The 25002-nt window shown below is 47.0% G+C and overlaps 1 protein-coding gene across 1 annotated transcript in view; it reads left to right on the top strand.

Annotated features, from left to right (window-relative positions):
* MAP2K6 (mitogen-activated protein kinase kinase 6) overlaps positions 1–25002 on the top strand; it is a 47640-nt gene that overhangs the window by 7315 nt on the left and 15323 nt on the right. Inside the window, exons 2-9 of the mRNA XM_069872882.1 lie at positions 16439–16505; positions 17461–17509; positions 19943–20056; positions 20440–20559; positions 21327–21443; positions 21878–21929; positions 23957–24084; positions 24791–24868. Of these exons, the coding sequence (XP_069728983.1) occupies positions 16439–16505; positions 17461–17509; positions 19943–20056; positions 20440–20559; positions 21327–21443; positions 21878–21929; positions 23957–24084; positions 24791–24868 (725 nt within the window). The remainder of the gene's footprint in view (positions 1–16438; positions 16506–17460; positions 17510–19942; positions 20057–20439; positions 20560–21326; positions 21444–21877; positions 21930–23956; positions 24085–24790; positions 24869–25002) is intronic.

Below are 25002 nucleotides of genomic sequence, written 5' to 3'. Positions count from 1 at the left end.
ACTCAAACTTGGCTTTGAAAGAAGCGGAACCGATTTCTTCTTTCAAACAGCTGATGTGGCCTTTTATAAAGGAACTGTCAGCCTGTGATCATAGCATTTATGCCTGTTAATGCCTTGGGATCAAAGCACAGATATATGACATTGTGGTTTCATTCCAGGAGTGAAACACCTGTAGGACCCGAGAACAGCTGTCCGCCTTCTTCCAGATAGATGCATCATGAAGGAAAAGACAGGGACTTTACACACTTGTCAAAATGCCAAACCCCCTTTGGGCAAAGCTACATCTTAAGGAGATTTGTTTAAGCACTGAGCCTCAGCACTTAGCAAAAATGCCTCAGCAGGAGCCTAAACCGCAGCACAGGGCTTTTGGCAGCCCAGATGGGTCCCTGAAAGTGCAGTGGGTCACCTCAGCTCCCGCACAAGGCAGCCAGGATCTGGCCAGCTGGGACTGAATGGTTGGACTCGATGATCCGGTGGGTCTCTTCCAACCTGGTTATTCTATGAGTCTGCTTAGTGATGTGCAGACAGAGATGTGACCTTGACTTCTAAATCCCACCCTGGTTTCGGAGTTAGCAACAGGACAGGGAAGCTGCAGCTGTTTCCATCCTAAGCCTGACCACTGCTGAAGTTTGGTACACTGAGATGCAGACTTAACCTGCAGTCCCTGTGAAATTCAGGTTTGCTTCTCTGAATAGAAAGATGCTGATGGCTAATGCAGAAGTTCACTCCCAAGCAGACCTCAGTACTTAACTGTACTAATTAAGTGTTTTCAGAAACCACGAGATTGACCTTAACTGCATGCCCACAGATTTTTCTCTCATTTAACAGGCAGAGGGTTGACAGAGTAGCCTATTAAAGCAGAAAGGCAATGCTCTAGATACTGTTGTTTTTCAACCACAAAGCGTTTTCTGCTTTTTAACTATAAGAGATGGAAAACAATCTCCTGCTAACCTACCAGGAGAGACCAGGATGGAGACAAGGAGTGCTTGGCTCAAATAAAGCCAGGTGAACAGTCTTAAAACTGAAGTTTACTCAGTTATCGATGCAATAAGTCATGACAGCTGTTATGCATACAGGTATTTAGGCAGCCAGAGAGCCATTCTACGTGGCATGGAGTTGTCCTTTGGGAGATACCCTCTAGAAAAAAAAAATAAAGGCAATTAATATAGACACCGACTTCCTTACCTTTCCCAAGGACGCCAGTAATTTGCTCATTCCTAATAAAACTTGGAACATCTCTACGGAGAAATTGCACTCTTGCCAAGGAATCAGTTTTACAAATTAACTGAAAGACCAGATTGGTGCGGTGCGAAGCATGAAAGGACATCACAAACCAGCGCTCTGACAGAGCAGCATCTGAACTGGAAGGAGAGCCCAAAATAGTCCCTGGCAGCTGGGGAGGGTGACACAGACGCTGCATTCAAAGATGATTAGCAGTAGGTTGCTTTCTAGAGACAAGAAAGACTGAATTCACAGCAGGCACCTTTTTTTGGCAGAGAGAAGGACCCCTGGGCTTGCATCTCTCTAGGGTGACTGGATGGGAATGTGCCCTTGCTCGTGGCCACCTGAGCTAAGAAGCACAACAAGCTTCCTCGTAGCATGACTTCAGTTTCATTCATGTCATTAGGCAGCTTCCTTTATAGCTAAGCATGTGATTTTTTTTTTCTTTCTTCCCCTCAAAAACATTTGGTACTTCCCCCGCAAGAAATCAGAAGCTTTATGTCTGATAAGAGGCTGGAACAGCTTCCTGCAATAGGAGAGCATTCCTCCTCTCACTCTTCCTGCACAGACCTCAGAACAATGCCAGCACTTCCAGCACCAACCAGCAGCTACTTTACCATGTAGCACACTCCCTTAGGTCCCATCCTGCACAAACACCTCCCCAACCAGCACCTCCTGTAAAGGTGCTTGCTTTAAATAGGCATTGCTGCAGCTGAAAGGCAAGGAGAAGCTGGGAGATTGAATCAGAGCAGATTCAGAGCAGCTGTAGCCAAGCAGGGCTCTCATTTGGACAAGTGGGGTCTGAACAATTTTTGTCTTTCCCCTTAAAAGTGAAGCTAAGTAGGATTTTTTTTTTCATGCTCTCATCTTTAAACTACTTGTGCGCGTGCTGAACTTGGAGCATAGGAGTCCTTTTGTAGGAGTGGGACTGAATGTGCTTGGAGTTGAGCACACATGTAAGAATTTACAAGGTCGGGGATGTATTTTGTCCTGGTTGCTAAGTAGGATGGACATTATGGATCTGTGCAGATGATTTATACTACCCTGCTTTCTCTTGTTTACTTTTTTCCCAGTTCTGTTTATCTGTTCCTGCAACTTAGAAAGCGGTGCCCTATTTGCAAGTGTGCATGCAAATAACTGAAAATGCAGTTTTGAACTTCTCACAGGGAGTTCTATGGAGGCTTTGATAGAAAGGCTTGTAAAAGGAATTTTGTAGTTACAGCTCTTGATTTAGAAGGCTGGATGGAGAGATGTAACTTGATGAGATTTGATCTATGTGGGCATATGTGAATAGAAAAAAATCTGTCCAGTTTTATCAGGGACACTTTATTGGGGAAAGAAGAGGAGAAGACTTGCTGTCTGCTGCCAGGGTACTATGCTGTAATGTGTTTCTTCAATATGTTCTCCAAACTGAAATAAAATGCACGTGGCTTTGGGCTTCTGAGACTTAGAATCATAGAATCATAGACTTCTGACATATAACAATGCTGAAGTGGCTGCAGGACCGAGACTTTATGTTCACAGTGGGACAGCCTTGCTGCTGCTCCAGTGCTGGTGGAGCAGCTGTGGGTCTTGCCTGTCTCTGCTGCTGGTGGGGCAGCTGCTGTTATTGCTGATGGTGCAAACCAGGTGCAATTGTTCTCCTGGAGCCTCCTGTCCTGCTCTGGTGTTGGGGTAGTGCCCACAGCTGCAGTGCTGGAGACCTAGGTGGGTGCCAGGACTTAGATGAGACTGTGGTTTTGGTCTTCCCGTGGTTGCCCTTGGCTTCTCACCGCAGGTGGGGTTCCTGTGTGTTTTTAAAGTAGGACCCACACGTTTGCTAGGAGTCGTTGCCAGCAGAGGGAGCAGGAGTTAATTCCTCTCATCTGAACTGTCCAGAACTGTCCTATACCATCTTTATTAATTTTGGTACAAAAATAAACAAATAAACTCTTAAGGCAAAAAATAGCAAAAGGGAGTAGTCAAACAAAATAGCACAAAGGGAGGCTGGTCAAAATCTTGACCGTGTTGAAAACTTGATCACAATATTTGGCTGAGCCTTTAAAAAAATTCCCTGTGACAAAATGTTAAGTGAGGAAGCGGATCCTCTCCTTCCATGCCAGTGCTGCAGGTGCCGCAGCGTTGTGCTAACTCAGGAAAACCTCCAGGCGAGGTTGCCACCAGATTTCTAATCAGCTTCTCTGTTTGGCTTGGGCTGTGAGTGAAGGATGGAGCGTGAGCTGCATATCACTGGAAAGAAAATTAGGTGTTGATTTGGAATTCTTCTGAGTGTTACTTGCACCGCAGAAGAGGAAAGTGGTCCTAAAATTATCTTCAATTCAACACTTTTAGCTGAAACAAACAGTTGCCAGCTGCCAAACAGAACAGTACAACTTGAGAACTGAAGAGAAGTAATTCTGTCTAGAGGTGTCTTATATGACTTTGGCACTGTTTATTAAATCTTTTCAACCCAGAGGTGCTATTTTCCCTGGAGGAGCAGAGCGGGTGCTAGACCATGTGAATTAATGTAGCTGCCCCCTGTTCATCAGGGACCTCCAGGAGAGGATGAGGACACTCGCTAAAAGACTCTGCGGTTAGAGCCAGTCCAGAGAAGGGGCATGAAGGTGTTCTCAGAGCTGGAGCATCTGCCCTATGAGGACAAGACAGAGAGTTGGGGTTGTTCAGCCTAGAGAAGAGAAGGCTCTGGGGAGACCTTCGAGCAGCTTCCGCTTCTTGGAGGGGGCTTACAAGAAAGATGGGAAGGGGCTTTTTATCAGGGAGCTCAGGGATAAGACAAGGCGGAATGTTTTTAAGCTGAAAGTGGGAGATGTAGATTAGATTTTAGGAAGAAATGTTTTCCTGTGATGGTGGGGAAGCCCTGGCACAGGTTCTCCAGAGAAGCCGTTGCTGCCCCATCCCTGGAGGTGTTCAAGGCCAGGTTGGATGGGGCTTTGAGCAATTGGATCCAGTGAGAGATGTCCCTGCCCATGGCAGGGGGAGGTGTGTGGAACTGGGTGATCATAGAAACCATGCCCCTTAGCAGGTCTCTTCCAACCCAAACTATTCTATGACTCTGTGATTCTGTAACTATTCTCATTTGGCTTCAATGTAAGCATCATCACAACATAAGAACCTTCCTAGCTGGAGCTGCAGGCCTGAGTCGGGCTTGTGAGTCTGCAACACAACAGAAATCAGCAAGCGGGTGGAAATGTCACCTTCATTTTCCACAGAAATTTGCATTTCCTTGGGTTGGCAGCACATCTGAAAGCTCCAAGAGACCCTGGCTTGGAAAGCATGGTGCTGGTGTGGCTGTCCCTCATTCGCTCTGCCACCCCTCGATGTCTGAGCAGCTGGGGCAGATGCAGAAACCAATCTGTTTTTTTTCAGGGGAAATTAAGCTTAGCTGCGGGGCCCTTGCTCCACCAGGGTTGCCTCTTGTGAAAACATCTTGGTGGACCCACTGGGAGAAAAACCCACCTACAGTGAGCACATCTGAAAAACCTGAAAAGCAAAATTGAAACTGGAGGGGAGACCTCAAGCAAAACGCCATCTGTGAGGTGTCTGATGGGGTGGGAGAGGGGATCTTACTGCTCTAAGAAAGCTGAATTTTGAGGCTCCATAGAGCAGTGGGGAAGGCAGGTGGATGTGTCAAATTTTCCAGGGAGCAGCAGGTTTTGGGAGGTGTAGAAGTGTTTGTAGCTGGGCTGGTGGATTTAAGGCGAATCCTGCTCCCACCGTGGCTGAGGCAGACAGAACACCTACTTTTATCTTGAATAAAGAAAACTTGCTGCTGCTGGCTTGATATTTGCATGGGAAGTTTGTCAGAGCCCCGTAGCTGTACGTTGTCACTCACTGTGGCGTTTTGAGGTGAAATCTCAACAGATAAGGGGAAGATAGAAAAGCAAGCGGACACGATGACCAGCTTATGAGTGAACCTGCAGCATCTCTGCTCACACCTTGGCTGTAGAAGCTTCAGCTCCTCATCCATGGGGCTGCGTTGTGTGTAAGCACCGACCAGCGTAGCAGAGCCTGCGCATTCCTTGGGAAGCTTTTTAAGGTGCTGCTGCTGCGCTGAGGAGCAGAGCCAGGGCAGGGAGCACAAGGCTTGGCTGAAAGGCTCGTGTAAGTTGTTTTGGAAGCACTTCACCCTGCTGCCTGCAGCGCTCTGCATCCGCTGCCTGTGCATCCCCCCGCACCCTGGCAGAGCCCACCTCCTCCGATGCCGCTGGCAGGTGCTCTTTGGCCAGGAGAAAATAGAAATGGAAGGTAGCGGCAATGAAAGCAGCAGCGTCCTCCAAATCCTCCTGCACAAAAGCCCTTTTGTTCCCCGGGTGAATTCCAAGAGCTTTTCTCCAGTTTTGATTCCAGCAAACTCCCACTGCAAGCAGACAGCCGAGGGTTTGAAAACAAAGCAGCAACTAAACCAAAAGTCCCTCATAAAAAATACCCACTAGGGCTGGAGGCTCTTGACAAACAGCTTCCCTGGCCTGCAGTTTCTGTGGATTTCCTAATTTGAGATAAGCAGCAAAGCAAACAGGCTCTGGGATGGGAAGGTAGCAAAGCCAGCAGCCCTTGGCAGAGTGAATATGGGATTGATTTGTGGTGTACTCTGATTTTCTGTTGATGCGTACTCTGTGATATGTTCCGTAGTGTACTGCTGTGATGTCTTGTGATAACAGGAGCAAGGGGAGAGGCTCCCAGTGGCCTCTGTTGCTCCATGTGGTCTCTGCCACCATTGCATCTTTCCCAGAGCAGTGGGAGGATGCATCTACTTGAATGCTGGAGGCACTGGAGCCCCATGAGGGCTGTGACCACTCCAGTGATTGTAAGGAGCAGAGAACAAGTCCTTTTTGGCATTGCTTGGATCCAAATAAGATTTCTCTGAGGCATTACCTTTCTTTGGCTCTCACAGCCTCGCGTCAGGCAGCTGTAAGTGATTTGCAGGATTTGAGGATGTTTGAGATGCGAGGAGTGTGAAAGTGGTTTGTCTCTGCGTGATGCAGAAGGCTTGGGTACTCCCATGAAATTAAGTTGATGAGTGCAAAAATACTTAAGCAAAGAAAGGTGAGAAGGTGGCTTTGAGCCCTACAGGATTTCCGTCAGACTGTTGGAGATGGGGGTGTGCATAGGCAAACCATGGAATTTTACATTTTGTGGCTTTATGCATGTGCCTCCACACCATCTGGAGGATCCAGCACGTCTGGAGCATCAATGCACAGCCCCAGCCTCGGCACTGGCAGGGGTCTCTTTGCAGCTAGAAGTCGTCACAGATGTCTCACAAACCTGGTGAAGATCGGTGCTGCTCTTCTATCCTTAGCTTGAGCCATGTCCATGGGTTTGGGCTAATACTCTCAGGTGCCAAGGGAAACGGGGTGGTGCTGTGAGCCTGTGCTGCCTTGTGTCCCCCAGTGCAATGTGGGCAGCATCCTTCATCCATGAAGTCCTTTACTTTGGTGGATGAGTCAGAGCCCAAAGCAACAGAGTTGTTTTGGTCTTAATTTATTATTGCAGCACATCTACACGCTAGGCAGAGAGAGGGCACATGCACAAACAAGGCTTGTGCAACTTGCCCGTGGCCATGGATGGTGTCCTTAGAGCTGAAGCATAGACTGTGTGCATCCCATTGCCCAGTCCCTTCCACCCGCCACCTCCCCCCACTTTTTATTCCATGGATCATGAGGCAGCACCTGTCCCTGACCAAGCATTTCACAGCTGGGGTGAATCAGCAAAGAACTTTGCACCCACCTGGGCTGTCCTGGCACCAAGGAGGAAGGTGCTGCTCCCTGGAGAACTATGTAGGGGCAGGGCTGGTGCTAGGGGTCAGCTCAGGGCAGCCAAGCCCTGGTCTAGGTGGAATTGCGTGGCATCAGATGCTCTGGTGCATCGAGTGCCTTTCCTGCTGAGTGATGTTGCCCCGTTTGCAGAGAGGTGCTGCTGTTTGGGAGAAGCCGTGCCCTTTCCCCCAGGCCATTGAAGTTCAAGCTGCTGGATGTACGCGCCAGATGAGTTCAGCCAAAGTGTTGTAACAGGATTTTTAATATTAAAGTCTCTTGTGGCATATGCTGAAAGGCACAGGCAGACAAAACTCTCCTATCTGCTATCTCCCGCTTACATTAACACCTGAAGTATGATGGATTTAGGACTGGCTTTCATTGTGTCTATTTTCTAAAGAAAATCTGGCTAATCTAGAGGCTGCCTCGGCAGTACAGGATGTCAGGGGAGGACTGTCTCGCCTTGTCATGTCTGCAGATACTGATGTTGTCCTGGCATCAGGTCAACAGTAGCATGATGGGTGGCTGCATGCCTTGCCTGCGGTTCCCTTGCTGAGATTGGGAGTGATGTTGTGTCTGGGTGGGGAAGGGACATTATCTGGAAGAGCTGTTTGTTGTCACCTCCCTCTTTCCTCTGAACTGTTAGTATCAGAAGCGAGCATGTGTCTGCTTGCTCTTGGTTGGTCTGTGAGTGTGAAAATAGGTGTTGAAGGCCCCGCTTCCCCTCTCGTGTTGGGATTCCTGCAAGCAAACACTGTAGTGGGGTGCAGGAACACGTTAGGGCAGAGTGCAGTTGGGAAGTAAAGTCTAAAGCAGTGGAAGGTCCAAGCTCAGTGAAGTGACAGCAAATTCTGTGGGACAGAAAAGATCATCTCGAACCTTCGTACCCTCTCCCTTGCAGCTGTGTTTTGTTAAACCCTCCATCAGATGACAATCTTCATCTCAAAACTGGTGGTGATGTCTCACAAATCCTGCTGGAAGGTTGCTCCAGCACATGATTATCCCAGTGCTCCCTGCAAGCTCCTATGGACTAGAGCTGCAGGGGGGCTCAGTTTTGTTTCATGGGGGATTACAGGAGGGTACAGAATGGGCCAAAAGCTGTTTCATCTGCCTGCCCCCTTCCCAGAGTCCGTGCAGCCCTGTATTCAGTGCATGTCTTAGCACAGGATCTCATGTCTAATCTCTATCAAAGTGGCTCTTCCGCTTCACACTCAGAAGGTCTTAACGCTTCTAAAATTTAGAGATGCACATCTGTCAGAGTGACAAACAGACTCATAACCAAAATGTGCAGATAGATAAGGAGAGATTGCATCCCTCTGGTTTCTGCATTAACACGAAGAAGCACAGCAGCCTGCAGCCTTTTTGCAGGATGTGTTGAGAGGAAAATGGGCAGAGTACAAGTGATTAGCCTGAATCAGAAAATTACCTTCAAAATTGAATTACCAAAATACAGAGCTTATTGAAAGGCAGGCAAATAGGCTCTGATATTTGCACAGTTTGGTGACATTTCTGTATGTTTCTGCACTGCGGGATCCAGAGATTAGTCTGCTGGAGTCCTTATTGCAAAGCTTTCTGCTCCGCCTTCTCCCAGCGTTTTGTTCTTGTGCTGTTCAGAACTTCGCCACCAAACTATCCCCTGCTGGAGGCCAATCTTGAGGCAGGCACGAAGGATTAACCTTGTGAATGTGCCTTGCAGTAAAGCTGAAGATCTTTGTCTGCATTGTGTTTGTGCCTCAGCAGAGGTGACGTACGTCAGCTCGCTCTTCCAGCGAAGACAGGCCCTGAGACGCAAATAACCTTGGCGTGATCCAAGCAGACGTTGCACAACCTCTGCCACGCGGGTTCATTCGGTGCACCTCCATCGCTCCTTGCAAAAGCCTTGCTATTTTCGTTTGGGGCCTCTCCTGTGCTGGGTTTATTACAGGTTACAGGATTGAGTCAGCGGAGCAAGCTGAGCCCTGCGACAAAGAAACCCCAGGGCAGCTGCCGGCACAGCTGGGTGCTGGGGCACGGCCGCCGACGGAGCAGGACAGCAAATTCCATTTTCAGCTTTGTAATGTGGATGCTAATGGTGTCGTCGAGTAGTTTGGGATTGACTTGGGTTACTGGGTGAGCTGTGCCCAGGCCATAGCATGCCATGCTCTTCTTATCTTCAGCAGCCTTGGGAGCTGAAGTGGAAGATGAATGCAGCATCGTCTGATTAGGCTTTGTGCCAGTGGGTCAGGGTTTCCTACTGTACAGGCTTCCAGGTGTTGGTTTTCCAGATGCAGATGCAGGGGTTTTGTGTCTTCATCTTTTCATTGCTCAGACTGAAAAGAAAGTATCCACCTCTGGGCTGTGGCTCTGAGTTCTCTTTGCCAAAGCAAATTTGGTTGCACTTGGGGCAATGTGTTGGCTGTGTTTAAGTCTCTGGGAGGTGTCTTCAAGAGCAGGTTTGCCCCGCTCAGTGCAGTGTGTCTCAGCCATCAGTCGGAGCCAGAAAGGAGAGGCAGAGGGAAAGAGCAAGAAGTGACTCAAGCGCTCCATTTAGCCTGCTGGCATTTCCAGGTTTGGTACAAAATGAGATCTACTTATTTGTTTAATTTTGGAGAAAAGCACCCAAGAGGAAGAGTGGAGGACAAAGACTTCAGAGGAAATTAGGGCTGTCTTGTGGTATCCCCGTGCCTGGCACAGTGTTTCAGGTGTATCCTGATTCCAGTACGCCTTGGCAAAAATCATCACAGTCATGAAAATACTCTTGCCTTTCCTACTTCCTGTCCCAAAATGTGGTTCCTGGAGGAAAACAGGAAAGAAAAATAAATAATGCTTCAATTCTTGAGACTTAAAGGTGTGAGCTGCAGTGTGGACACAAGGCACAGTAATGGGGTTGGCAGCAGTGATGACATGCTCAGACTTGGATGTGGCATCTGCCACCAAATGAGCCAGCATCTCTGGAGCATGAAAACGAGAAGAAGAAAGCCTGGAGCTAGGAGACATCTCAGCCCCATGAATGTGGCAGGGTCGGCTTCCTTCTCCTGAGCAGCCCTGAAATGAGTTGTTAAGGAAACAGATTTCAAGTTTGCTGTTTCCAAGGAGTTATTGCCAACAATGCAAGGGAGGACACAGATAAAGGACGTGTGGGAAACATCTGTCTTGCACAGGGGACATACCGTGTTCCTCATTGGAACGTCTCCATGTGCCTCCAAATGACCCAGTTGCTCATGGCAGTGATGGAGAAGTAGCCGGTGGTGCTTGGACACTCTTATCAACAGGGCTGAAGAGAGACCAGCTGAATTACATTCAAGGAGGCAATAAACCGCAGTGTCCACTTCTCTTCCCTTGGCCTTTGGTTGAAACTTCAGCAGGTTTTAAGAATCTCTTGCACGATAAATTCTTTTTCTTTGGCTTAATGCAGGATTGGAAAACAGATTTTCAGGCCCCTTTCCACATCACTGGTGCTTACATGAACATCAAATTTTTGGTTTTCTCCTCAACCTAGAGCTTGGCTAAAGCTTTGCACTCTCAAACTGAGTGGTGGGCACAGCTCTGGTGCTTGTCTGCCCTCTCCCTGGCACCCTGTTTTGAGCATTGCACAGCATAGTTTTATGCAGCTTTACCAAAGGGTTACCACGTCATGCAACTCAACCATGGAGGCAGAAGTCATGAGAACTTCGCTTGCACTTCCCCACCCCAGCCACTAAACTGCTGTCACCAACACCAGCCTCTTATCACCTGCAGATCTGTCCCAAAGATATTTAAATTGAAGAGACATGATCTGATCCCGTGCTTTGGATGTCTGTATGGTGAAATTCAAAGGTTTTCACGCAGACAAAGCCCGTGGTGATGCAGGAAGCACTGTTGTCACAGCTGTGGAGATGCTGCAGCAGCCCATGGGAGGGCAAAGTGCCCTAAATCTTCCACAGCAGCAGTTGCTCCAGGTGACCTGCTCTGCCCTGGGTGGTATAAGCAGCTTTAAGATATCATAGTGTTCATGTGCCTGGGTCTATATGTGTTAATGGGCAAAGTTCTCAGAGATCTGGGTATTTCTACCTGGCCTGCAAAGCTTCAACTTCTCTGTGACTGCATCAAATCTACCCTTGCTTGCTGAAATATGGGCTGGAACTGAGCCACGGGTAAGAGATGCCCTTTGCAATTGAAGACCAAGTCTTTGTATGAAGAGCTGTCTCCTGCTGGGAATTTCCAGGGCATCTGGGACAAAAAAAAAAAATGTTAATCTTAATTTCTTGGTTTGCAAAAACCATCTTGGTTTAGAGTTTTGCATCTAAGCCACAGTCATCAGTCTTTTCCCACTGCAAAGTGGGTGCAGTGGCACTTAGGTGTCAGATGAGGCATTGGTTGTGCAGCTGTGTGGTACAGGGCACAGTCTTGCAGAGCCCATGAGGTGCCAGCCCACTCCTATTCCATGGAAAAATGCCAAACATTCCCATTTTGCCCTGATTTAAGGGGTGGGGATTTTGCTCACATAGTCGAGTACAGCTGATAGGGGAAAAGCAGATAATTTGGCTTTCAAAATATTTCAAGAAATCAGACAAAAAAAATCCTTTAGAAAGACTGGAATAGTAAATGAGCTACTTTTATCTCTTTAAAAAAAGAGGAGAAAGAGGCATTTCCCGCCTGTGAAGTTTTACCAGCAAATTATGTGCTAAAGAGTGTTATTTGAAGGAAAGTGTTGCCACATGGCTATTGAACCCAGCTTTGATAATAAATTGTGGTGAAGACAGAACTGGTTAATATCCTTTGAAGGAAATAGGAGCCTTTTTTTTGTGGCAAGGAACCATTTACTTTGGATTATCTCATAAAAGTTTTTGACTGCAATGAAAAGTCTGGAGACTGGGGAATGGGATTTTCCTTCAGAAGTAAAAGTTTATTTTCTGTTACAGCCTATGTGGGCAGTGAATTCCTCTGTCTTCCCATTCTTCATTCTCTGTTATGCTTCCTACCCTTTTGCTGTGAAACTTTGAAGTTTCCTTTTTCAATATTGATATTTACCCCTACCCTAATTGGAAGGGGTTAGCAACATCAATCTCTCTGTACCTCTGTCAGTGCTGGTGAGAAGAGGTTAACGAGCCCATTGGAAGTTGTATATTTCTCTCCTCCCTCAGGAATTGGGTTTAAGACCTTCACAGGGAAGTATTTAATGTGTTTTCATTTAGTTAAGTTTTCTTTTTCCTATTACAGTTTTGCTTTCAGACCTCACTTCACACTCAGCATTGACTTTTTAGGTCTGGTCCGGCCGGTGCCTGTGCAGAAGGCAGGCGGCTGGGCAGCTGGGCACAGAAGGTTGTGGTGATGCTGCAGCTGAATACTTGCACTCAATTATTTTAAAGGTGACAACTTCTCTAGCATCAGTCAGTTCACTATTTACTGTGGATAATTGCTTTGCTAAAAGTAGATTTAAGCTTGTCCTTAATGTTACAGATATCCAGAATGTTTTGCTGAATCAAAATTCAGTCCTAGAGGTGTCTCTCAGCCTCGCTCCAAACCAGTCTGTTTTTTTTTCCACCTCAATTATTCTTCAAATCTGTTTTTTGAGTCAAGTGCTTGTGGAAGTGTCTGTGTGGAGAACTGCAGTGAGAGCTCTCAAATGAGCTTTAGCTTGAAGGCTTAGAGACCAGAAAGCCACCAGTGGTTGTTTACATGGAAAACTGAGGACTTTCTGGGTGCTGGGGAGTAGATGGATGATCCCATCTGTTGATCAACCACGACTGTGAACCTTCTGCAGAAGGAGCCACGTTTAGACTTCATGCTTTGTATAGTGGCTGGCAGGGGCTTCCCTTCTTTGAAATGCCAGGGAACTGCAGTTGTACTGATGCTCCGGACCTGTCTGCTTTGTGCCTCAGGATTGAGCCTTGGGTTGTTGTTTTGGTGTCTTGGACACTGGGGGCTTCTGCAGAGCTTGAACATGATGTCTGATATCTGTCATAGGTTGGTTTTGTGCTTTAGCCTGCCTCTGAGTTGAGGAATTCTTTTATTTAATCACCTGTTTTATCACATTTGCAATCTCTGAAAGCTCAGTTTCTCTCAGATAGGCCTGAAATTGGCCAGTGGATTTAAACTTGCCACAGGGGCACAGACTGGCAGATAAACACATGCGGTGATTTTCTTTGGGAAACAAAACTAAAAATAATAATGATTCATAAAAACACGATGGAAAATACTGTTTTTCTGGTGGATGGAACAGGTAACATCCAATTTTGTGTGTTATTAAGCTGCCTCCACATTTTGAGCTTCTATACAGATGACTTTCTCTGCAAACTGCAATTTAATACAGCTTTGTCCTTCAAAGCTGGTGTCTGCTGTGGTAAACTGGGGGATTTTGTTTTGACAGTGAGAGAGTTACTTGGCAGTTGTTATTGAACAGAACTGATTATGGGACCTCCAGTTATTTTTTTCCTTCAAAAAAACCACTCTTTAACCATTACTTTGTGCCTCTGGGAATGAAATCCTTCAAGCATGTGTGACTTAGACCCTTGTTTTTTGTAGTGACTGCATAGCCTCAGGTGAGCTCCCGATGCAGCTGGGAGCCGGGAGCTGAGGCACGGGGCAAGAGGGGTTCCCCATCCCCTGTTCCCCTGCACAGCTCTGCAGAGTGGTGCTGACTGCTGTTCTGCGCTCCCGGTTTTAGGGCCGTGTCATGTTCAGGATTGCTAATGAATCCTGCGAGACACTTGCAGACGCTGGCCCCAGAAGGCTTGGAGAGACAAGCATTTTACATGTTGTAACAAAGGAGCTCAGAAACTTAGTCTGATCTGGTTGAAAAGCATGAAATTGCCTGATGGCAGCCCAAGACTTTCATTAAATAACCATGTGGTGAGCTGCGGTGCAGAGGTAACCACTCTCCCCCTTCACACCAAGAGCTAATCCCCCAGAGCTGGTGGTGCTGCGGGTGCGAGTCCCGGCCGTGGCAATTCCTGTTTGCAATCCCTTCTCCTGGTACCGTCATGAAATCTGTGTATTCTTATTGCTACTGTTGTTGCTTGCTTCTTTCTTGAAAAGAAAACCCCAAAGAACGTTAAACCGTGCCTGTGTCTTGGCAACTCGAATGCACGAACAGATTGTGCTTCAAAAAAATGGCAAAGTTTCAAAATATTGTGTTCTGTGAAGAAGAGATGAGGAAAATAAACTCCCCAAAGTGCAGACTTTATTTCACCAGAAGGCGGAAGGCTTTTAATATTTATTTGGGTTTGGCATTTCACTACCTAGTTCTTCTGCTGACACCACTTGTGAACCACGGTGAGATTAAATGCTGTACAACCTGTTCCGATTCATGGTCGAATTAGGTTAATTGGCAGTAGGTTCGTTTTCACCCTCCCGGAGCTGCCTGAGAGCAGGTTCCCAAGGCTCAGGTACAGCATGTGGGATTGTGTAAGCAAATCCCTAAAGGAAAAAAGTAAAAAGGAAAGAGCAGAACAAATTTGTGCTTGCTTGGCTTTTGGTTTTGGTCGTGTGAATGTCCTTGCAGCAGTGTGGATGGATGGGTGATGTGTAGAAGGATGCTAGGAGGCAGCTGGTGAGTGTTAATAGGAATAGTTCAGCTCTGGAGCTAAAGAGGCAGTTCCTGCCTCTGTGGGCAGTTCAGCAAATTTCTGTGTCTTGATTCCCATGTGCAAAATAAGGATGAAGGTACTTCTTTCCTTATGCCCATGGTTGTTTTGTTTGCTAGAGCTGCAAGAGGATGCAGGTAGGATTTTAGAGGTGGAGGTCATGGGGATGGCAGACTTAGAATTTGCCAGAGAAACGGGGTTTTTGTTTGCCTGCACTGCAAGACCTGCTTTTTTGAGGTTCTTTTTTTAGCTAAAACATAACAACATCAAGAACACTGTTACCCAGTTAGGATCCTGTTGGGTCTGATATGCACTTGACACAGCTTGGGCAAGAAATGGTATCTAGAGCATCTAGCACAGCAGGGCTTGCTTCTCAGTTGTGCCTTCTAGAGACTTTGTAGTACAACTGAGAAAACTAGAAAGAAAAGGGTCAAAGAACAGCTCTGCTAATGGTAGAAATTCCTCCACTTGTTTTTGTAATGATTTTTACTTCCTTGCAGACCAGCTTTTACCTCTTGGGAAAGCTTAGAGCTATTCTTCACGCTTCTGAGTGTCCTTCCTTCTTTATTTTGCCTTTTCTGTGTTAGACTGTAAGCTCCTTGCAGCAGAGAATTGGCTTTCCCCCCCCCTTTTGTAAATTTGCAGCTCTGTTGATTTCTAGTACCAGTAGCAAGTGTACACAGTCATTTCCAATAAATGCTTTTCCCACGAGGTGTCAACTGGGTTGTCGCAGGCTGTCCTATCCTGGGATGACTCTTTGCTGAAAGGAGTGAGCACAATCCTGTCTTTTGGACCAGACGATGGGAAAAAAAAAAAGATTTGAAGAAGAAGATTGGCAATCTGAATTAACAAATGCCTTCTAAAAGGTCATTTTTGGTTCTGAGTGCCTGCACTTAGATGTAGCACCCATCCAGCACTGGGATGCACAGACATCTGTTGACGTGAGTTTGTGTCAAGAGGAAAAACAAACTCAGAAATGTATAGGTACAGTTTGAAAGAGAGTGTTGGGAATAGAGAAGAAAACTCATGCTTAAAAGAAAAACAGTAACTGATATAAATTGTTAGGTTACAAATGTTTCATGCCTAAATTGGGTGCTTGTGCCTTTTTTGGGTGACCAGGGATTTTATTACATAGCCAAACAGCCAGTTTGTTTGCCTTGGGGTTTTGGTGACATCAGTTATGTTTTCAGGTTATTTTATCCGTGAATTCATAACCCTGTGCTGAAGTGTGGCTGTATATGTTTAGTCATAAAAAGGTTCTTGTATTTCTCTAGTCTGCCTGGCTCATGTCTGCCGGCTTGGACCCCCTTTACAGGAGAGCCTGCATTTGAACTGCTTCAGAGCTTCATCCAGCTCAGAAAAGCTTGGCTGGTCAGTGTGAACAGAAACAAATGGCTTTGAAGCCTGCAAACTTAAATTCTGCTATTCTGCTTTATTTTTGCTAGGTTTGCACAACATTAATGACCAGGAGGTGAAACATGCATTTAAACAGAATCAGAATCTGATTCTGGGCTTTCAGATTCAATTTAAAAAAGATTTTTAATCCTGCCAAGGTTCACAGTTATGTATCTGGAATGGTTTAAAATCTAAGAAACATTTTAAGGGATCCTGTGTGGGTAGGGCTGACGAAGGAGAAATACCTTTCTCTTTGCATTTTTGCATGGCCTGCTGTTGCCAGAGCTCTTGCCTGTTTTCTGTACCAAGTTGGCAGCCAGAACTTGCAGGTCCAAGTGAAGCATTACTGAACAAAGGCACTTTATGTTTTGAACTCTGTGGCCTGAGTCTACGCCACCAGCCTGGCCGGGCATTTGTGTTAAATAAGGTCGACAAATATAGACAAGCCGTGTTTTGCAAATTGAAACAACACAAAACAACAACAAAACAAGTGCCTTTCGTTAATTCTGCCTCTTTCTTGTTTCACAGGCAAGAAGAGAAACCCTGGGCTGAAAATTCCTAAAGAAGCATTTGAGCAACCACAGACAAGCTCCACGTAAGTCTGCAAACACTAAGGGAGAATAAAAAGAAAACCACGAATCCCAACTGCCTTCCAGCCCTTGCTAGCGCCTGCGCTGCCGCGGCCAGGGGCCAGCGGTCGGTCATGGCCAGCACCCAGGGCTCTTGCTTGCAGGTTTAGGATGATGGGGACCCTTCACAAGGAACGGAGTAGCACGCTTAAGTTAATTTTGTCACCATTGGGGAGGGTAATAGCTTAATAGCCCTTGTATTTGTTTCGTAGCTCTAGGTACAACCAGAAGGTCTCAGCCTGTCACCTTCTGCCCATCACTGCCCGTGTGACATGTCTCATGTGCTGCTTAATGAGGTGCCCAGGAAAAGTTAAAAACAGAACGGGCACCTGATTTTAACTGATGTGGCACCTGTGCCACCCTATTTGAGTAGCATGCATGTGATCGAGCCATAAAAGTGCATCCCCTTCCCTACATACTTGGCCTTGTAAAAGAAAGCCCTGTGTTTTTAAGACAGTTTGTGCAACTCCAGTCTGCTTGGCTTTCTTTGCTTCCTTGAGGGTTGACTTTTATTAGCTTGTTAACCCATGCTATATGACTTAGGTAATCATTTACAGCGGTTTTAGACCTTTATGCCCGTTTAATCCATTTTTCATACAGGCTGGCAGAGATTTTCATGCTTGCCAGCTGGCCTGCCTTTCACAATGAACCTCTCTGGGTTCCTGCACAGGGAAGTTGGATGTGAGAAATGCCAACTCCAGCACCTTCCTTCCTGACCCCTTTTCGGGGTGACATTGTGGATTTTGGCTGTATCTCTTGATTCTGCAAAGCTCGGAGGCTGGTTAGGCTGCTCAAGGCTGTGAGGGCTGCTGGCCTGAAGGTGTGAGGGAATGGCCCCAGGGACCATGGGGTTGTGTTTACTGAAGGAAACTTGATCTTTGTAAGCAATGTTTCACATTTTTTCCCTTTTTTCTCCTGCAGGCCACCTAGAGATCTAGACTCCAAAGCCTGCATCTCTATTGGTGAGGAGGTAAGACTAGGAGTCATGGTAAGAAGATGACCTCTAGGGACAGGTGACCATCCTGGGCTGGCTGCTGTGGTGCTGGCTCCTTGTCCAAGCCGTCTGCTTGTGGGATTGCTTAACTTCAGCCCCTCCATAAAGGGCAGATTCATAAACACTAGCTATTATGAAAAATGTAGCCCATTTTACTTGAAAAGTATGACAGTTGCTGGATGAATAAAAGCTGTGAAGAGCCAGCCTGGGAGCTTGTGTGAGCCCTGACAGCCGCCTCCAACCACAGAGGGCTGACTAGCGTCTGGTGTTTGTGCTTCTCCGTCAAGGGCTGTCTGCGTGGGACTGGTGGCCCCCTTGCCAGCTGCAGTGTGACCCGCTGGTTGTCACTGCTTTGATGAGCATGCCCCAAGACACTCACCCTTTGCATCCCATCACACCTGGGACCCCTTCATGTTTTCCACCTTGGAAATTCCTGCCTTGTCTCAGTGCGGTGCAGCTAATCCCCTAGAAATAATGATAAAACAAGGGGATTGCTAACAGAAAGTTTTACTCTCCTATGCAGTTCCTGTGCTGATTTAAAGCCTTCATCCAAAGTAATTTCCTTCTTTAATATTGAAGACCATTTCATCAGGAGTCAACTCAGGGTAGATCTTCCTATCCTGGAAGCAAATCATCTGACAGCAGAGAAACCAGTCTACCCGATGTTCTGAAAACATAGGAAGTTAAAAAACAAAACCAATGACAGCTGTTTTGATAGGAATGGCACAGCAGCATTTGTAAGAATGCTTTAAAGCTGGGCAATAAATTTATTAGGTGCAAAAGATAGGCCTCAGTGTCAGCGAAGTAATTTATGAAGTGAAATGCTAATGCAGTAGTGTCTTACAATGTCTATCTCTGGATACTTCTGTCTTGTTTTGGATTTTCTATTTTCCCTGGCATGGAGCAGGGGCTGGAAGATGGAAAGACTGTGAGATGCCTCTGGAGCAAAATGGTGCAGCACCAAGGCTGCTAGAGCAAGCACCTGCTCTAAGAAAATATTTTTTCCCCTGCAGTCCCAGGGATGAGGAAAAGCTCAACTGCTCCATAAAATCTCCATATGTGGAGGCAGAGAGCCTGTGATGTATGGTGCAAAGAGAAACACACTTGTAAAACCCAGAGCTCAGTCTTTTTTATGGCTGTGGATATGTACTGTCTTGGAGGGCTTGCTTTTCCTTTAGGTCTGCTACCTATTTGTCCATCCAAGTTCCTTTTGGATGTGCTCTTGTTTTCCTCCTGCCTTTCTGCTCTTATCCCTTGTCCCTAGGGAAAGCCACTTTCCACCTCTCCCTTTAAACTTTGCTGCTAAATTTAAGAGTAGCCTTGAGAGAGTCACAGTGCTTTTTTGGTGAGGGTCCTGTTGAACAGTAGGAGCAGTGTCAGAGATGCTTAAATCTCTGCCATAACACAAAAATGTTAGTCAGGGCTCCTTTTGCAGGCAACGGAGCTGCGAGTGAATGACCGGGAGCCCAAGCGCACAGAAACACAGTGTATGGGCCCTGCACGCTGTGGCATCCCCAGCCAGCACGTTTCAGGCTGCAGGTTTTTTTCTGCTGTGCCAGCAAAAAGTGGTGTGGGATTATGCACTGTGAATCAGTTCATTATAACCCGCTTCTTTCTGTAGGATGATTGACTAATGCGGTTGTGCGTTCAGCAAACAGAATGGCTGGTTTAGCAGCAAAGGCATATTTTAAACATCCAAAAATAATAATAAGCAAAAAATAGAGCTGCTGCACAATATCGCAGCAGAAAGGAGAAGGGCAGGTTAGAATGCAGGGCTCCAAACGAAGTCATTCTTTGTGCCAGGCCAGGGAGAAGAGATCTCAAATGCTAGACAAAATAAATCCTCCATGGTTTGAAAATGGGGCACACTCAGCTGGTACTTGGCCCATCTACAGGTCTGGAGAAGTAAGCTTTTATAGGCCTTAAAGAAACTTGGAGATATTTCCATGATTGATTGTGGGAGGAGGATGGAAGGGAAAAAAAAAACAAACACTGAAGGTGATCCCTAGGGGAAAAGCTGCTGCAGCATTTTCCATCCCAGGATGGAAAAGCTGAAAGTGCTGGCAGTGAAAGGTGTCTGGGAGGGACACTCGTGTGTGGATGGCCAGGGGGACAGCATCCCACCGAAGGAGAGGTCCTTCCTGCACCCGCCCTGCTCAGGTTGCTTGTTGACACAGGTCCCTTGTTTGTGCCTTATGAAACACGTCCTCATCAGAACTCAGCTAATTACTGCACAGTAATTAATCCTCCCGACAGCCCCAGAGGACCATGATTTTGTTACTAGGGGAGAGGGACACAGAGGGCTGATTTTATGCACCAAGCAGGGCTAGATTTTAGGTGCGTTTCATTCCTTGTACAGCACGTACTCTCAGCATCCCCCTTCATGCTGATGTTTTTTTTCCCCTGCAGAACTTTGAGGTGAAAGCTGATGACCTGGAGCCCATCTCCGAGCTGGGACGAGGTGCGTACGGGGTGGTGGAGAAGATGCGGCACATGCCTAGCGGGCAGATCATGGCAGTGAAGGTAGAGTGAGCCTCCTGAGGCGCTTTTGGTCTGTATCGTTGCGTGTGGACACCCTCCACAATCCCATTCATGCCCATTTCTAATCTCGCTTGTTTTGATGCATGCCTTTACTGGGACCAGCTTATTTCCTTGTGGAATCCGCCACTGTGCTGCAGTAGATTTGGGCCATTTAACCAAGAAAAGGGGTGTTTTTTAAAAGTATGGTTCTCAGTTTGTTTCCAGCATTGTGGTGCATACAAACCACAGGTGTGATAAATGGATAAAGGTGCGATGTCAAGGCACTACAGCGAATGTGGATATGGCTGCAGCAAGTCCCCTGCAGCAGCAGCAGCAGTGTGGTACAGAAGTGCTGACAGCCAACGCTAAAATACTTTGTCTTCCAGCGGATCCGAGCCACAGTGAATAGCCAGGAGCAGAAGAGGTTGTTGATGGATCTGGATATCTCCATGAGGACGGTAGATTGCCCCTTCACTGTCACCTTTTATGGTGCGCTCTTCCGAGAGGTATGGCATCCTGGAGATCAGCCGCACTGGCCCTGGGAGACTGGATCCCCTCCCAGGCTCTGAATTCCCTCTAGACTCCCTTCAATTGCCATGGGTTTGTTTAATCTCCATCTAGACATGGAGACTTAGTGCAATATGAATTTGCTCAATCGCAACCTAAAGATCCATCATGTGCAGCTACTTCTTGGTGAATGGGGAGAGATGCAGTCCCATCCAAGGAAGAGCAAAGAACAGCCAAGCCACAGTGCCAGGTTGTGTAAGGCCCCTGTGCTGAGACGTTAAGGCTTGGAGCTGAGTTTGAGTGATGGAGACAACCATCTCACAGCCTCATCTATTTCTGTTAATATTATCCTGACTTGCAATGAGAAAGCCACATAGAGGAAAAATGTGGAAAGCTCTGAAGAACAATATTTATTGAAGAGTTTTAAGCATAGCTCTGCAGAGCTGAACTTTTCCTGGCTGAGCATTTGCAATGACCTGAGCTTGTAGGAAACCTCAGTCCTAACAACTTTCAGGACTTCTGAATAACTGGGACTCTGCTTTAGGTAAAAGCAGCAGAAAATATACCCTAAATGGTAGTGGATGGCACTTCATTCCAGATGGGGAGGAGGGAAGGGGAAGCCCCAGCACAATTTTGTTGGATGACTTAAAAGACAGGAAAGAGGCGAAAAGGCCAGCAAAAGACAAGTGCCAAAGAAGACCTTTGCATATGAGAGGAAAGGATGTTTTGTTCCAGTGGGTAGATCCTTACTTTCTTTACCATCCAGGGAGACGTGTGGATTTGTATGGAGCTGATGGATACCTCACTGGACAAGTTCTACAAACACGTCATTGACAAAGGCCTGACGATTCCTGAGGACATCTTGGGGAAAATAGCTGTCTCTGTGAGTATTAGCAGGGCAAGGAGGGATGAGAAAGTGTGTTTTCATTCTAAACCAAGTGACCTGCTATCCCTGCTGTATTTGCACTGGGAAGAGTGAGCTCCATGGGCCAGCCCACATGAACATTCATAGCTGGCTTCCAGCATCTCATCTGAGGTGATGTTATTTATAAGGCATAAATACCTGAAATCTGCCTGTACACCTAATTGAGAGGCAGCACAGCATTAGATGTGGGGAGGGCCCTGCAGCTCCTTTGCCTGGTGCCCCTGGGAGATCTCGGGCTACCTACCATCACCTCAGGGAGCTGTGCGAGACTTGTGAGCAATTTAGTTCCTTCCCTCCAAGAAGGGCTGGAGAGCATGGGGCAGGTGAAGCCAGATAGCATTTCCTCATCACGATGATGCCAGCTGTGATTCACTCTAGATTTGTTGTTTCAGATTGTAAAAGCGCTAGAACATCTACACAGTAAGCTCTCCGTGATCCACAGAGGTAAGTGCCATGACCATGCTGGTGTCTGTCGGCCCTGCACACTCTCAGCCTCACAAGGTCTGGCCTTGTACCAGACGCAAGGCTCCCAGAATACCTGAGATAAAATGGGCCTCTGAAAGCAAAATATTCCCCAGCATCTCACGACTAACAGAGGAAACGTCTGCTGGTTTGATCCTTAAAACGAGCACCTTGATCCCAGGGGTTCCCCAAGGTGGAGGAGAAGCAAGCTCCAGCCTGACTGTGCTGGCAGAGAAAGGGCTGTTTCCACCTGGATCGTGTTTCCCTAATGTGCCATCTAAATCCTTGGTCTGCTTCAACACCTCTGCAAAATTAAACCAGACTTTTCCTTCTCACCTCGGTGGGCTTTGGATCACGCTATATGAAGGCTTCTCCCTTAGTTTGGTAGCTCTCTGTTGACATGCAGTGAGAGGTGTCTCTGCTGGCATATGGTGACCTAACCATCCTTCATCCTGTTCTGTGAGCTTCCCTGAGCACTGGTGGGGCAGAATGGTTTGATAGCTAAAATAGCCTCAAGTGAAGTCACAAATACCCTCCTTAAACTCTTCTGACATTTCCTCCTCTAGAGCATCTCAAAGATGCCGCGGACACACTTAGAAAGAAACCATTTTGCAGTGTCGCTGCTTGACACTTTTGTTTTTAAAGGGTCATTTTCAATTTGTTGTGAGGAGGAAAAAGCCCCCTCTGGAGTGTGTGACTGCAGGGAAAGGAGCATCTGAAGTGAACGGAGTTCAGCTCCAGCAGGCAGTCACATTTTGTACATTCTGCATGTGCTTGGGGGTTGAGTTTCTGCCTTCTGTATCATTTACAGTAGGTGGCAAGTGCTGCTCGGCTTCTGGATATCTATTTGCTTGTTTGATTTCCACTGAAAATTGTCTTATTTTGGCGTAGTAACAGATGGGTGAGGATCTCAGATACCTGAAGCATTTGATTGCAAAATGCTGATTAGAGAGCAGATTTTAAACTGTAAACCACCCAATTCTAATAAGCAGAACTCAAAAGCAGCTTCTGGATCCTTTGGATGGTATTTCACCTTTTCTATTTGATAGTTTATCGCATGTAGACAGAGGACCTTCTTGCAGAAAAGACCCCTTATTTCTGGGTGGCAACAGGGAAAAGATTGCTCCCTTTTCAGGATCAATGCTGGGACAAGAGAAAACAGGGCAGCCTGTGCTACCTGCACTGTGTTGAGATTTCATCTAGGAGCGATCACCTGCTGTGAAGGAAAGCACCTTGTCTTCTTGTGGATATAATTTACTAGCTTCTTTCTGTGCCTTCATTGCCCTTTCTGTTGGTGATTATAACTGCCTTTGTGAGAGTGATCCAAGTGTGAATGCACCAAGGTTTATAAGGCCTGTGCTGGGAAGCAGATAAATCTGGCAGTAATAAATAGATGAGACACTGGCCTGATTTCCATAAGGTGTGGAGCACCCACGCGCCTGCTGCTGTTCACATTGCCTTCAAGCTTGGTATCCTTAAAATTAGAGGCCATTTCTTGTCTTTAGTTTACTACTCCCTCCTTCCCCTGCAAACCCTGCTCCTCTCCACCCTTTCCTGCCCACCCCTCATCCTTTCCCCATGGATTTTTCCTTTTGCTGGCATGAGACCAGATCCAGCTGGGGACTTGCTAGGGCTCCATCCATTTGCAGACGTCCTCTGGAGATGCCTTCAGCCCTGTTGAGCTGTTCCCTTGTGGGCACTTGGAGATTCACGGCCATCCCCTGCACAGTGGGATACGATTGCTATGTGCAGGGTTACTGACTGCCCCACCAATCAGAAAAAGTACTCTGCAAGTAAAGGGATGCTTGCAGGACATATGACAGGCCCATGAGGCAGTCACCTGAACTTCCAGTAGCTGCAGCCAGCCGGGTTTCTGGTGGGCATGAAGCACAAATGTTTGCACAGGCACCTTTGGTGCCCTCTGCTGATAGAAAATTCATTTTTTTTTTTTTTAGCTTGGCACATCACCCATGCAAGACAGTGACTGTGGTATGTGTTCCTTCTTGCAGATGTAAAGCCCTCTAATGTGTTGATCAATACGCAGGGGCAGGTGAAAATGTGCGATTTCGGAATTAGCGGTTACCTCGTTGACTCGGTTGCTAAAACCATGGATGCAGGATGCAAACCCTACATGGCTGTAAGTTGAGCTGCGGAGAAGCTGCATGTGAAAGTTGCTGTGGGACAGCCAGAGGAACATGAGCCTGGGCATTGGGTCATCCTAAAGGGGGAAGGATCAGCCTCTGGCATGTGTCTTGAGGGCTCATTTTGGAAGACGTATCCCTGAAGTTACTTGTAAAGAGGCAGAGAGAGGAGATGAATCTCATGAGTCAGATCAGATCTCCTGGGCACAGCTTCCTGCTGCCTTATCACCTCCCTGTGACCTTGAAGGCTCTGTGATTACTCTGTGTTGCATTTTAGCTGTTTGCCCTGTGGGGACAATAGTACTTTCCATCTGTGAGGAAAACCAGAACCCAGGGAGTGGGTTTCTCAGACTCCTCCTGGGAGCTGCTGTTCAGGAGTCACCCTCTGTGGAGCAATTACACAGGTGAAAATGGTCCTGGAGAATTGAGGCTGTTCACCTGCTATGTGCCAGATGTGCCACCACCCCAAACACTGGTGCAGGTACCATCTGCTTCTGGTGACCCATTTCACTGCCTGCCCTTACTGGCAAGGATGTGGAACCAGATCTGGCCTCACCACAACCAAGGGGGTGAGCTGGTGGCACAGGCTAAGTTGTTCTAGTCTGCCAGCATGAAAGATCTTTCTGAGGTTGGTAAGCCCTGGGTGTGAGCGTTGTGCTGGTGCCATCCCTGTTCCTCAACTGCCTTTGTTTCTGTTCACAGCCTGAGAGAATTAACCCAGAGTTGAACCAGAAGGGGTACAGCGTCAAGTCTGATATCTGGAGCCTGGGGATCACGATGGTAGGGTGACCTGGGGGCTTGCTGCGATGCCGGGAGGATTGAGAGTAACTTGTGGATTCATTTTCCTCTCCATAGCCCCCTCAGCACTTGTGGCACCGTTTTTTTTGGGAAGGTGGCAGAGCAGGAATGGAAAT

The sequence above is a fragment of the Phaenicophaeus curvirostris genome, chromosome 19 (assembly GCF_032191515.1).
Source record: "Phaenicophaeus curvirostris isolate KB17595 chromosome 19, BPBGC_Pcur_1.0, whole genome shotgun sequence".
NCBI classification, from domain to species: domain Eukaryota; kingdom Metazoa; phylum Chordata; class Aves; order Cuculiformes; family Cuculidae; genus Phaenicophaeus; species Phaenicophaeus curvirostris.
Note: the sequence above shows the minus strand (reverse complement) of the source record. Positions and strands in the feature narration are given on the sequence as shown.